This window comes from Silene latifolia, chromosome 2 (assembly GCF_048544455.1).
Source record: "Silene latifolia isolate original U9 population chromosome 2, ASM4854445v1, whole genome shotgun sequence".
NCBI lineage: Eukaryota > Viridiplantae > Streptophyta > Magnoliopsida > Caryophyllales > Caryophyllaceae > Silene > Silene latifolia.
This window is the reverse complement of record NC_133527.1, coordinates 141,871,310-141,886,122: the sequence shown is the minus strand read 5'-3', so window position 1 is coordinate 141,886,122 and position 14,813 is coordinate 141,871,310. Positions and strand designations below refer to the sequence as shown.

Here is a 14,813-nt window from a genome sequence, read left to right as displayed (position 1 = left end):
CTACATCACTTTCAATCCTCTCTATATTTTTCTCAAACTCGCCTCTCTCCTCTATCTCATCTCTCTCTGTTTTCCTCCTTTCTTCTTTCCTCTGTTTAAATTACAAACACTAAAAGATAAGATGAGAACATTGTGCCCGAATTTCGACAGAGAAGATGGGCTTGAGACTGTTTTAGAAGTCCCAATTCCAGAAGAAATGTTCCCTGCTGCTAAAAATAAATGGCCTAATATGAAATCCTGGGTCAAGCCCAATCCGGCTCGTTCTCCCGCTGGTTTTCCTTTTGGTGATCGTAATTCACAAATTCAACTTCTTCTTGGTGTCATTGGTGCTCCTTTGATCCCTTTACCTACTCTTTCTGATCACAAGCTTAGTAAAACCGTTAAAGATCACCCAATTGTGAGTTTCATCTTCTGTTTCTTGACGTTTTTATTTCCGCGATTGCATACCATGTGCTTGATGAAATGCCTCAATGAATATTTTAATGTTTTCGTTTGCATTTCTGGGGTTTTGAATTCTGACTCGGTCATTTTCATTTTCAACAGGAATCATCAATGGCGAAATACATCATTCACCAGTACATTGCGGCGATGGGAGGGGATCATGCATTGAACTCAGTTGACAGCATGTACGCCATGGGGAAGGTGAGGATGGTGGCGTCTGAGTTTAGTGCAGGCGAAGGGTTGTCAGCAACCAATAACCAGAAATTGGATAACAGCAAGATTCTAAAGATTAAAGGGATGAAACATGGTGGTGAAGTTGGTGGGTTCGTTCTATGGTCAAAAAGGCCTGACTTGTGGTGTTTGGAGCTGGTGGTTTCCGGTACTAAGATTAGTGCTGGCAGTGACGGTAAGGTTGCTTGGAGGCAGACACCCTGGCATAGCTCCCACGCTTCTCGAGGACCTCCACGACCTCTCAGACGTTCATTACAGGTATACACCCATTACACTTGCTCTCAGCCTTGTCATTTCCAATCTATTTTGTCAACTTATGTTTGATCATCATGGATAATTCTGTATAATGATTTGTGTTGCGATTTGAGGCTAACTCATTAATATGGAAAGTTATTAATTTCCTACTCATCAAATAATTCTGTCCTACAACAATGAAGTTATATTTTCAAAATGATTTGTGGTCCATTAACATGAACCATTATATCAGATCATAAATTCTAGATTGTTGATTTCAAATCTTCTAAATGTGATGCCTCTACCATTTTTATTTGATTCTAATTACTTAAAACGGATATACCCGTTTTAAATGAGAATTTGTGATGCTTGAATGCATATCCATTTGGTTGATTCCCTGATAGTGGGTTGGTAATCCCATAGTTGGTATCTATCTGGATCCTAGGTTTCTACTTTTAACTTTGGGTTTCCCTTTTGACCGGATGCTCTTACTTGCTTTCTAAATGCATCAACCAACAACATTCCGCGTTCGTTTTCTTTATAAAAGCATGTCTGCCACCATAAGCAATGCTGAGGAGCACTTCCTTACAATCCTTTAATCCTGTTGTTGACCAGTCTATATGTCCATTTTGCAAGTTTAAGATATGTCCACTTTGAAATTAGTTGATTAAAGATTACTGATGTTTTTTTTTTACATTAATATTTTATTGTACTCTAACTGGGGTAATCGCAAATCGAGGATGTGTATGCTTGTATCGTTAACTAACCTAGCAAAATTGCCCAGACCCAAACTCGAAAAAACAACTCCCATGTATACTGAACCCGAATGGACTTGACATCAAATAATGAAACAAGCACTCTACTTGCCACGATCAGAATTCGGAAATGACCATTGACCAAAACTCTAACCACTGATCCGGAAATGACACAAATCTGACAATATAGGACCCTGACTCGACTGACCTCTTAGTCATGTATAATTATCATGAAGAGAGTTACAAAACTATGATGTGTTGATGACTGAAGAGTAAAGTTATATAGCAATTAGCAAGTGTAATATATATATGAAGTTGCTGATATTCTGTTCACTAATAAGCAACTGGGATTTTCGTAACAGGGCCTTGATCCAAGATTGACGGCAAACCTATTCACCAACTCTATTTGCATTGGTGAGAGAACTGTGAATGACGAGGATTGCTTTGTGCTAAAACTCGAAGCCAACCCGACAACCCTGGAAGCAAGAAGCAGTGGCAACGTTGAGATAATCCGTCATACAATATGGGGATACTTTAGCCAAAGGACAGGACTTCTAATCCAACTAGAGGACTCTCACCTTCTTAGAATAAAAGCCTCCAAAAATGACTGCATTTTCTGGGAAACTACAATGGAATCCTCAATTCAAGACTACCGAACAATAGACGGTATTAACATTGCACATTCTGGCAAAACCTCGGTTTCTTTGTTCAGATATGGTGAGAACACTGAAAACCATTCTAGGACGCGCATGGAGGAGGTTTGGTCAATCGAAGAAGTTGACTTTAACATTAAGGGGCTCACCATGGATTGCTTTTTACCTCCATCTGACCTAAAGCAAGAAGATGAGGCGGGGTTCCCAACTGTTGTACCAAACAACACAAAGTCAACAACAAAAGCACGAAATGCTGCAAAGCTCATTAACACCAAGGTTAGCCCTGCTAAGGTTGTCGCCATTGACGATGATGATTACTCAAATTTTGATGGCAGTGGAAAGTTATAGACTTCCCGTCATCACTCATCAGTTTTGTGCTCTTTATGTAAATATTATGGGATCACAATTAAGTACAAGGTCTTATTTTTAGTAGGGAGAAAAATTGTACAGGGTATGACTAATGGGTACTACACAACCGTTGTTCCACGCTCAGTCAAACCGAGCGTGGCATGTATAGATCATCGGAACTGTGAGACCGTCTAAGTCAGAAATGTACATCAAGTCTCCATTATGTAGCTATACATGAGTTGATATAAATATAATCCAGAGGCCTCATTTTTTCTTAGGCTTGCATTGCAGCATAAATGCATGTGGATGATGGAAGTTCTTGCCTCAGATCTCGGACCTGATAAGAGAAAATATTAGTTGTCGCAATATTAGAATTAACTATCAAATTAACAATTTATAAGCCAAACTATACTCTAGATTACTCTAATGGATAAAACAATATAGTGCAAGTAAGAGTCGATACCAAGAGAAGGACTTTTAAACTAAAAACTTGAATTGTAAACTATTGAATACTAAGACTCTAATGACAAGTTTATAAACACACAATGGTTATTAACAATGACAAACAATAGATGAACATAAACAAAAAAGGGGGTTTGAGTTGATTGGTAACATGAATGTAAGGTAAAGTTGCAATCTTTTCTAACAAGGCAGTATAACAAACACTTGGTGAGCAAGAAAATTCAATATTAAAGAGAACTTGGTATAACTTCTTCTTAGTAACCAACAATTAGTAAAGCTTGACTCTTTTTAATCTCTCAAAATTATCTACCCAATACTACCACCTCAAGATGTTGATACATGTAAATTAAACCATTTACATATACCCTTCAAACTTAGACAACAAATCATTAAACCATGAAAAGAGACTAAGCATGAGCATTAAAATTTTAACCAAAAGATGGAGCAAGGATCAATTCCTCATAAGATTAAACCATACAAATGAGAAAAAGACATAAACTTTCCTATTTGTCATATGAATCCTTTAAACCAAATCAACATACCACAAACTTGCTTCAAACAATCCTAGATAGATTAAACCATTTCTCTAGAATTTGTAATAGTTGAACAACAATAAGCATGGATGGCCAACCCAAACATAAACATCATTCAACATAAGGAATTAAGCACAAGGAAAGGATATTAGATAAATTAAGAGAGATTAGAGGGTCTTACAATACCAAAGTTGGAAACTTTGAATGAATTACACCAAGTAATGGAAGATTAGCCTTCCATAATTGTCTTACAACCCAATTTTTGTGGAAAGATTACAATAAAAATGAAAATGATTAAGGTCTAATTATTACAAGATTAAAAGCAAAGCATAACCTCCTTTTGTTCTCAAATATTGGGGTATATATAGTGCTGCACAAAATCCTAGGGTAAGCACGGAATGGGCCTTGATTTACGCAAAAAGCAGAGTAACAAATCAGCACACCAGCAGACTGCCGGCTGAATGGCAGACTGCTGGCTAAACGACAGACTACAGAGGCAGACTGTTGTGGCAAATGGCAGTCTGCCAAAATGCCTGCCAAAATGCCTGAATGCTATTTTCCAAAATCCGCCTTGATGCTTGTCTTGTTGCTTCAAAGGTCCTTCTTGACTTCCCTTGACTTGTGACATAACTCGGACATGATCTTGTTCACTTTGTCAATCCCGAGCAAGTCCAAATACACCACGATCATAGCCTCGACAATTGAGACTCACTTATTATAATAAACATACTTAAAGACCCTTATTAAACACATGAGTGGTGCTAAGAACACTCACTTGACTCGACTCTTTATGACACTATCAAATACCCCCACACTTAGACTTTTGCTCGTCCCGAGCAAAACCCGAAACAAGCAATTACACAAGTCCATAGGTTAGTGTAGGTGTATTTGACCACTCTTCCCTCACTACGACCTTCTTATGTCTCCCTCTTAGACAATCCACCGATTAAAAGAAAATCTAGACTCAAATTTTGACACACACTCTTCTCTTAAACCCCCTCCTTATATCACCCTCTTACAAGACACGACACAACTCCAACTCCGACTCATCACACCACTCCACCCTTCTTATATCACCAAAGAAGTAGTAATGGCCACTCTTGCCTTATCCCATCCCAAGGCAATAGCAAAGTGACCCATCAAAATCCTCCTATAAATCACACTCATCACCACCACTTATGACACATCACACCATACAAGGAAAATTGTGCTACTTGGTTGGCCAAACTCTTTCAAACATCAACAACTCAAGTAGCCAAATCAAAAATCCACCGATTTGAAACCAATTTTTGTGATAAAAAATAAATTAAGTCCTAAAGCTAGCCTCCTTCCAACACCCTCCTTATCACTCCCTTCTTATCCCTCCATCTTTTTGGTGTTACATTTTTCAAATTTTTCAAATTTTTTGTTGAAAATCCCTCATTTTGCTTAAGGTTCCCTTTCGGGTTTTCACCCTAACTTTTCCTTACCTCTCATGGTGGCTCGCAACTCGTTTCTTCATTTTGCCCGGAATGCCCTTTCGGGTTTTCATTCCGTCCTCGGCCACCTTCCCATTTTTGCCTAGGTGCCCACCCTTGTGGGTTTTCACCTAGCCGGGATTTTGATTTTTCATTTTTCATTTCATTTTTTTTAAATTGCATTAAATTCAAGAAATTTACATATTTTACAATTCATTTTCCTCCCCCACACTTGCTTTTCACATTGTCATCAATGTGGAGGAGGTCACAACCTTCTCTTCAATCATGAGAACCTGAGGCACCCCCATGATCATAGGTGCCTTGGTTCTTCCATCTTCTTTCTCTTTCTCTTGTTTCCCGGGCATAGCTTTGTTCCACAAATTCTTGGGTGGTGGAGGGTGGGTTGGTTGGATGGAGAGACATGCCAAATAGTCCACTAACTATCCCAAGTGTATCCTCTTGAGTCCTTGCATCGTGGTACGAATCTTGGACATACTCGCGATGTCTTTCATTGTAGACTCCAAATTGGTGGTCCACTTGGCTTCTCCATTCGGTTTGCTCTTTCCGTAAGGCCGCATTGGCCGCCATTCTTTGGTCATGTTGTTGTTGCCAAAGACGGTCGGCCTCTTGGTTTGCAATAATGTTCTTCATCATCTCCGTTTGAGCCGATGCGGCCTCGTTGATCAACTTCTCCCGATCATTTACTACACTTCTCCAATGATCCAAGTTCTCCAACCTTGACCCTTGTTGTTGTTGCCAGGAATGGAGACCCTCCACACGACCACTAATGGTGGTAAAAACCTCCCTTGTCTCCTTGAAATAATCGAACATACTTCGTTTCCAAAGGGCAACCGGGTCACTAGAGCCACCCCCACCCCCTTCCTACACCCTCCTTATCACTCCCTTCTTATCCCTCCATCTTTTTGGTGTTACATTTTTCAATTTTTTCAATTTTTTTGTTGAAAATTACTCATTTTGCTTAAGGTGCCCTTTCGGGTTTTCACCCTAACTTTTCCTTACCTCTCATGGTGGCTCGCAACTCGTTTCTTCATTTTACCAGGAATGCCCTTTCGGGTTTTCATTTCGTCCTCGGCCACCTTCCCATTTTTGCCTAGGTGCCCACCCTTGTGGGTTTTCACCTAGCCGGGATTTTGATTTTTCATTTTTCATTTCATTTTTTTTAAATTGCATTAAATTCAAGAAATTTACATATTTTACAATTCATTTTCCTCCCCCACACTTGCTTTTCACATTGTCCTCAATGTGGAGGAGGTCACAACCTTCTCTTCAATCATGAGAAACCGAGGCACCCCCTTGATCATAGGTGCCTTGGTTCTTCCATCTTCTTTCTCTTTCTCTTGTTTCCCGGGCATAGCTTTGTTCCACAAATTCTTGGGTGATGGAGGGTGGGTTGGTTGGATGGAGAGACATGCCAAATAGTCCACTAACTATCCCAAGTGTATCCTCTTGAGTCCTTGCATCGTGGTACGAATCTTGGACATACTCGCGATGTCTTTCATTGTGGACTCCAAATTGGTGGTCCACTTGGCTTCTCCATTCGGTTTGTTCTTTCCACAAGGCCGCATTGGCCGCCATTCTTTGGTCATGTTGTTGTTGCCAAAGACGGTCGGCCTCTTGGTTTGCAATAATGTTCTTCATCATCTCCGTTTGAGCCGATGCGGCCTCGTTGATCAACTTCTCCCGATCATCTACTACACTTCTCCAATGATCCAAGTTCTCCAACCTTGGCCCTTGTTGTTGTTGCCAGGAATGGAGACTCTCCACACGACCACTAATGGTGGTAAAAACCTCCCTTGTCTCCTTGAAATAATCGAACATACTTTGTTACCAAGGGGCAACCGGGTCACTAGAGCCGCCACCCCCCCCCCCCGCTTCATACATGGGGGTGTCTTCCTCTTCGGAGTCAAAATCCGATAAATCCATGGGACAAAACAAATTCCTACCAAAGTTGCCGCTTGGCAAAGGAGAGTTGTTAGGCCGAGGGAGCCTCAAGTATTTTTGCTTATCGGGACCCAACCAATACCCTTGAAGTGGGGTTTGCCTCACCTTCTTATACATCTTACATTCCTCAAGGACGACATCATTGTACAAGGGAAAACCCTTGGTCTTGAAGATGTCTTGGGATTCTTCGATGTCACCCTCAAAGTGTATAACAAAGAATGTGATTGCCCCTCCACAATTAATGCTCCCTCCCGAGCTCTTGGTCTTGTGCACCATGCATGCATCAATGAAAAGTTGTGCCCAATCGGGCACCCCTACCCCTTCCGGGAGCATGGTCCACATGGTGGTGCGGATTTTTGAGTTGACCTTAGTGGGTGATGCGTGTCATTTATATGATGTTTTACACCCTATTTTACACGCATTTCAGAGCTCATTTATGTAGTTTATGCTACTATTTGCCCCATTTCGTCTACTTTCGTATTTTTTATGTAATATTGCAGATTTATGCGGAAATGAGTAGATATTGAGCTAAATCCGTCCCCGAGTATCTTGCATTGCATTTGACGTGGAGTATTCGCTTAAGGAATGAGCTTGGTGCGCATTTCGAGGCCCAAAAGACAAATCCACGAGAATTTAGAAGTCAAGTATCCGCTAAAGCAGTCGATCGACCACCACCTGCAGTCGATCGACCATACCACGACTTCCAGAAGACACTGTTCAGCGCCGCTCAGTCGATCGACCGGTCACAGTGGTCGATCGACCAAGCTACGAGCTGATACGCGGATTAAACATATAGAACGAGAAATCCAAAGCCCAAAGCGGTATTAGGTTTAGGAATAAAGTTACGTTAGTTTTGCTATATAACGTAACCTGATGTGAGGCAGCGATCATGAAGTTTTACATTCAGTTTTCAATTCCGTTTTCATTAGTTTTAGTTTATCATTAATTAGGGTTCGAGGATTATTTCGGTATTGAATAGAATTCACTGTTGCATTCGGCTTGTTCTTTTCCTTCTCAATTCACACGGTACTCTCCCGTTTTTATTCGGTTATTTTGCTTTCATTCATAGTTGTAGAATTGCTAGATCAGTTTCCCCAAGCCAAAATACCATCTTATGTTAATTGTTTATTTCTCCGTTTTAATCATGAATTCTGTAGTTTATTTAGCCAATTTTATTGTTGCTTTTATTTTCAGTATGAGTAGCTAAATAGATTGTGCTAGGATGTAGGGGAACTATAGATTAGGCGGCGTAGAATAGTAGACTGAAATCGCGTGTCAGTCGATCGACTGCCATACCTGGTCCATCGACCGACCACGTGAGGTGTTACTTTCGTTTTAATTGATTTTAATTCTATATTCGAAGAATCGAGTGCACACGACTAGTTGAATGTCTAGGATATGACTGACCCATTAGATCGAGAGATCGGGACAGTTGATTGACCACTAATTAAAATGACTAAACTATGTTGAGATTGTAACACCCCCATATACAGAGGAGCCTTAACTAGGCCTTCCTTAGCATATAAGGACGTTACCATCTCGGTTGCCCGAGGATAGTAATAATCAAATGTCGATAAAAGAACTAATAAGTTACTTTACAAGTGATTTAACCAACCAAAGACATAAAAGATGCAATTCAAGGACTACTCGCTATAACTATTAATTCTCGTGGAGACTCATCCCTGCCCGGACTCCAGCTAGCAACCACATCAACACCTGCTAAGACAGACTGCTCACCATAAGGGATCACGGCAGACACATAAACAAACAAGACAACCACACAAGGTCAGTACTGAGATAAGACACAACAAAGATAACAACAGCTATCAAAACAGCACAAGACATTCGATCACAATCAGGCACTCCACTCCATCTCCGTCACCGAGTGGCGATAGCGCCACAACTCAGGTACCGGGAAGAGGCAGTGGCCATCAAGGCAAGGGCGGCACAAACCATAGAAGGAGCATTAAAGACCACTTTCCTGGTCCGCTCCGGGTTGAGGTAAGACATCAGAAGCAACACCTCATGATTATTCAGTTTACTAATGTCCTTCCTGTCATAAAGGAGGTTTGAAAGAGAACGGATAAAAACTCTCAAGGTAACATGCTGAACGTCATTAATCAGCATGTTGCTTGAGGTGGGAGCTGGCTTTCCGGTCAAGCAAGGCATTAGGCGGCAGATACCGCACTCAGCTGGAATATCGGTGATAGAATCCTTGGGAGGCTTAGCCAATCCGAGGTGAGAGGCAAACAAATCCATAGTCAACAGAAAACTGGTGTTCATCAACCTGAACTCGACGGTTTGACCCGCTGGGTCATAGCTAAAGGAGCTCATGAACTCCAAGGTGAGAAAAGGATAAGAGTGTTTCCTCAGCCTATACAACCCAAGAAGACCCAAAGTCTAAAAAATGTGACGGACATCCGTCTCTATCTCCAAATCCTCCAACAAGGTAGTGTCTATACACCTCGTAGGTCTCATTTTGCGTTTTTGTAAAGCTACAAAACGCTCCCTCTGCTTGAAATCAACAAAAACAACAGAAGGGTAATCCGGAACCGCGGGTACCACGGGTCCGCTCCCCTCCCCAATCTCCGGCTGATTACCCCTCCCCCGTTTACTTTGACGAATCCCTAGGTTCAGTCTCGGCATCTGTTTCGACGTATGATCAGATAAACTTGTATAAACATGTACACATATACTTCACGTAATTTGGTTTTTACATGTTCAGCTAGATACACAAATTTCACCAACAAATTCGACATGTGAAGCACATAATTCATGCCATTAAACTTGAATGCTCAGCTAGACACACACATTCACCAAAAGTTTCCTCAAATTGATATATAAACTCAGCTTACAGCTACTCATAAACCACAGCTATGAAAAATTCGTCATGGTGAATACACATGTTCAACGAGTCCTAACTTCCTAGCATGATCCTAAGGTCACTCCATATACACCTAGTACATGTGAAGCATAGTGCCAGTTCATGGAAAAGTAGCATATTATCATTATCTTCAATATCAAGACAAATGACTCCATTAAACTTGTCAGACGGTCTTACAGCTGCAATTATTTCGACATGTTCTTCGTCATATAGCATCACTACTATCATATTGAAGTTCAAACTGTACTTAATCATTCATATACAACACCAAATTCCACATATATATCACGAAATTCCATTTGGGGCACTTTTCAGACGGAGTTTTAAGACAACTTTCTAAGGTGAAAATCATCAAAATTCATTCTCCAATATGATACAAACAATGTATAATACTTAATTCCACCATCTAATCAATGTAAATCAATTAAAAATCAATTTCAATTTTTTAAACCCTAGAAATTTCGGCCCCCTAATTGCAAATTTCTAGTCTAATTTACAGCAAATAATCACCAACAAACGTGAATAGAAGGTATGTGAATCGTATTTCAACAATTAAAAGCAACAAATTGATCATATGAATCGAAATTTTCAAGTTATATAATCATCCTCAACAAGTTTAAAGCATAAAAACATGGAAATAGGGAAGAAATCATACCTTGATTAAGGGATAAAGTAAAGGAACAAAATTAAACAAGAAAATAACCCCAAAAATTAACCCCTACCAACGCAAGATCTTGAGAGATTATGAGAGTTTGAGGGATTAGGAATCGAAATATAGGAGAATAATGAGAAGGAATAGAAAGAATAGGGGTTTTAAGAAACCCGTGGGATTCCCTGTACAGTAACCTACTCGATCGAGTATCTAGGGTACTCGATCGAGTACCACCCTACTCGATCGAGTAGGAGCTATTTCGTCGAGTATCTGCAGAAATTTCCACATCCCGACTTCATAGCTTCCTAACTAGATCGAGTGAGGTCTACTCGGTCTAGTAACCACTCGCACTCGGTCAAGTATGGTTAAGTACTCGGTCAGAAATACGAAGTAGATTGAAGATTCCTGCCAAAAACAACATCGCGCATCGATTCCCAACTAAGTTCGGGATTCGGCACTAATTATTGCACTCATTCACGCATTACTATTATTACTCCCGTATACGGATCGTCCCTACTAAAGAAGTATATGCCACATTATGCTACACTAATTACCCAACTCGGTTTACCTGCTACCGAATTATTTATAAACTTAATCATGTCACCATATTACACTTAAACTCACTTTACATATTACTACTAAACTCGTATTCACTTCAATTTGAAGCGTGTAATTAACCTCAATTCTTTCTTTCACATATCATATGAATACATACTTTTCATAACCAATTTATCTATCATATACTACATTCAATCATAAATAAATCATTTTACACAAATCAATTATTACGCAGCGGAAAATTTCAACCAACACAGGCATAAACGCATCGCTACATGCTATGCTTCAAATTACAACTCGACTATTCTATAACTATCATTATAGCAATTACGGTATAACTCATAAACTCGTATATGACTACCGTAAACTTATAACATATACCAACACCTTCACTCTTCATGTCACGACATTCACTTCCACATTCCCACGCATCTCTACCACGTTACTAATCACGCCAAAAACCAAAGATTACTTGACACGGCCCAAATACCACTATCACACTTATTAACTCTAGCAACAACTTAACCAGAGGTAGCTCCGGTTCAATTAACATACATATTACACATACACACACGGACTCCACATTCCCATACCATGTGACTGGCTTAAGTGTTATGGGGCCAAGATTTTGAAATGAGGGCGCCTACTCACCCAAAATCTAGCATCAGCGGGGCTCCCATTATACATACACCAGGTTCATTTTATTAGACTCACTACGTTCATTATTTTCATTTGTTACAGGTTCCAAAATCGTCGCTCTGATACCACTTTGTAACACCCCCATATACAGAGGAGCCTTAACTAGGCCTTCCTTAGCATATAAGGACGTTACCATCTCGGTTGCCCGAGGATAGTAATAATCAAATGTCGATAAAATAACTAATAAATTACTTTACAAGTGATTTAACCAACCAAAGACATAAAAGATACAATTCAAGGACTACTCGCTATAACTATTAATTCTCGTGGAGACTCATCCCTGCCCGGACTCCAGCTAGCAACCACATCAACACCTGCTAAGACAGACTGCTCACCATAAGGGATCACGACAGACACATAAACAAACAAGACAACCAAACAAGGTCAGTACTGAGATAAGACACAACAAAGATAACAACAGCTATCAAAACAGCACAAGACATTCGATCACAATCAGGCACTCCACTCCATCTCCGTCACCGACTGTCCACTGGACCAGCCCTGCCAGTGGGGGACCGCAGCCGTTCCCACCTAAGCCCCGCTCATCATACCGAGCGATAACCCTGTCCCATTAATGTGCACATCCCCTTCCGTGGCGGGTTCCACGAAGGGCGAAACTAGAGCGTGAAGCCACTCCCGCAAGTGACTCCACTCAGCCGAGAACGCATCTCGAGAACCACAGACAAACAATCACAATCACTATATCAACAACCGTAATCGCAACACAACAACAACGACACAACGATCGACACGCTAGACTATCTACAGAAACTGAGTAGGCGAACCTACCTTTATGAAATTGCAACCAATCCATGCCGGCAACCAACATATCCAGTAACCAAGCAAAGCCTATAACCACAACACAACTATCTATTACTATCAAGCAAACCCTAACTGTAAAGAACAAGGACAGTGATGATGATTATGACATACCTATAAGGAGAAACCCGGCAAAAGACCGCTACCCGACTCAAACTACGCTCTCCTAAGGCACAAGGACCTTCAAAGGCTTCCATAGAGGTTTTGTGGTGAAGGGAAGGGAAGGAGGCGACTAATGGATGGGAAGAATGAGGCGGAAATGATTTGCGGATTTAACAAAACGCGATATAAAACCCTCGCTGCAAACTCGATACTCGATCGAGTACCCAACATACTCGATCGAGTAGCCCCCTACTCGATCGAGTAACAAAGCTACTCGATCGAGTGGCCTCTCCTCTATCGAGTACTACTCCCAACTCGTAACCCAAGATAACTTTGGCACGTCTTTCTAAGACTATTCCCGCTCTCAAGGTCAGTCAATACTGGTCAAAGGGTCTCAAAAAGGCGGGTATTACAGAGATCGAAAGATAGGTAGAGTTTAGATTATTAGTCACTTTTCAGGACGAGAGTCAGTATTAGTGATATTAGGGACTTATAGCGAGATCGAAAGATGCTATCTGTTAAGAGTGGACCGAGAGAACCTCTTATTTTCCTGCCTCATGTGTTTGATTTAGACCTACTTAGTATGCTGCCGCCGAAACTATAGTGAACCGACCATCCTAGTACCCTTTTTATTCTTGATTTCATCTACTGTTTAGTTTATTTTACTTTTATTGCCTTAGCTATAGATCACTCAAATCAACCAACCCCCACATATTGTTACCTCAAGATTAGAAATAGACAATTATTAATTACATTCGCCTCCCTGTGGTTCGACCCTGCTACCACTGTCTATAGTTGTAGTTGGATTATAAATATTATTTTTGGTACTCACAACGACGGATATCAAATTTTGGCGCCGTTGCCGGGGAGGCAATTGTTCTAATTCTTAGTTGTTTTATTTTAGTCTGTTTCTTAGTTTAATGGACATTTGTTCCTTAAACTATTCTCATATTCTTTTTGTAGTTTCTTCTTATGCGCAGGTCACAAGGTGGTGAACTACTACCGATCAATCCTGAGATTGAGAAGACTTTGCGTGAGTTGAGATGATCATCTAGGATATTGCCGACAGAGGAAGAGCTGGGTACTCTGTCTAGTTACTACGAGAACGCTCTATTTGAGGAGGATCCACCTTCATCTCCAACTTCTAATTCATCAGCTGAGACAGTCACTTCTCCAGACTTTCTAGAAATGGCTGAAGAAGCAACTATTGCCCGATCACTCGAGCCGACAAAGCGAATCTCTATAAGGGATTTGCTTTACCAGGGACAGACCGAAAATTCGAGCCGAAGCCGTCTTATATCAACTTGGTTGAGAGAAACCAGTTTGGGGGAGCTGCGAATGAAGATGCAGCTAAGCACATGGAGACATTTATTGATTATTGTTGTTCCATACCCCCACCAACCGGTGTGACCCAGGACCAGGTGAAGGAGACCATGTTTATATTCTCTCTTCGTGATGCTGTAAGGGAGTGGTATAGAGACCTGGATCGAGCTGCCAGTGGGATAACTGACTGGAATTCGTTGGCCTTGGCATTTTACAAGAAGTATTTTTCTGCCTCGAAGACCAATGCCATTAGAGCTCAGATCACGAGCTTTAAACAGGGGCCTGACGAGAACTTTCATGAAGCATGGGTCCGTTTCAAGAAGCTGGTGCGAACCATTCCGCACCATGGGTTCGAAAAATGGAGTCTATGCAATCAGTTCTATAATGGGCTGTATGACGATCAGAGGGCTATCTTGGATGCTGCAGCTAGTGGCCGATTCCAGGAGAATATGGGAGAGACTAAGGGGTGGAAGATCATTGATGACTTAGCCAACCATAAAGCTGAGTATGGGAATTCCAGGGGGGAATCAAAGGAGGAGTGCTGAATCTCCTTCTGTGGCTGCATTAGAGGCTCTCACGGCGAGATTTGATAAGTACGAGTTGGGAGGAGCTTCAAAAGGAGGGATTTACCATGTGAATGCTGTTTCAGACGGTCCTTTCGTTTGTAAAAGGTGTGGAGCTGAGGGACATGTTTCAGAAA

The 14,813-nt window shown here is 41.0% G+C and overlaps 1 protein-coding gene and 1 non-coding gene across 2 annotated transcripts; one reads left to right on the top strand and one right to left on the bottom strand.

Annotated features, from left to right (window-relative positions):
- Positions 1 to 2,939, top strand: LOC141643044 (uncharacterized). The gene is made up of 3 exons (XM_074452066.1): positions 1 to 397; positions 544 to 930; positions 2,024 to 2,939. The coding sequence occupies exons 1-3, from the start codon at positions 122 to 124 to the stop codon at positions 2,660 to 2,662; spliced, it is 1,302 nt and encodes a 433-aa protein (XP_074308167.1). The 5' UTR covers positions 1 to 121; the 3' UTR covers positions 2,663 to 2,939.
- An 11,419-nt stretch (positions 2,940 to 14,358) lies between these two features.
- Positions 14,359 to 14,465, bottom strand: LOC141645151 (small nucleolar RNA R71). The gene has a single exon (XR_012544738.1). It is a non-coding gene; the product is annotated as a small nucleolar RNA R71 (small nucleolar RNA).
- Positions 14,466 to 14,813: the final 348 nt, after the last annotated feature.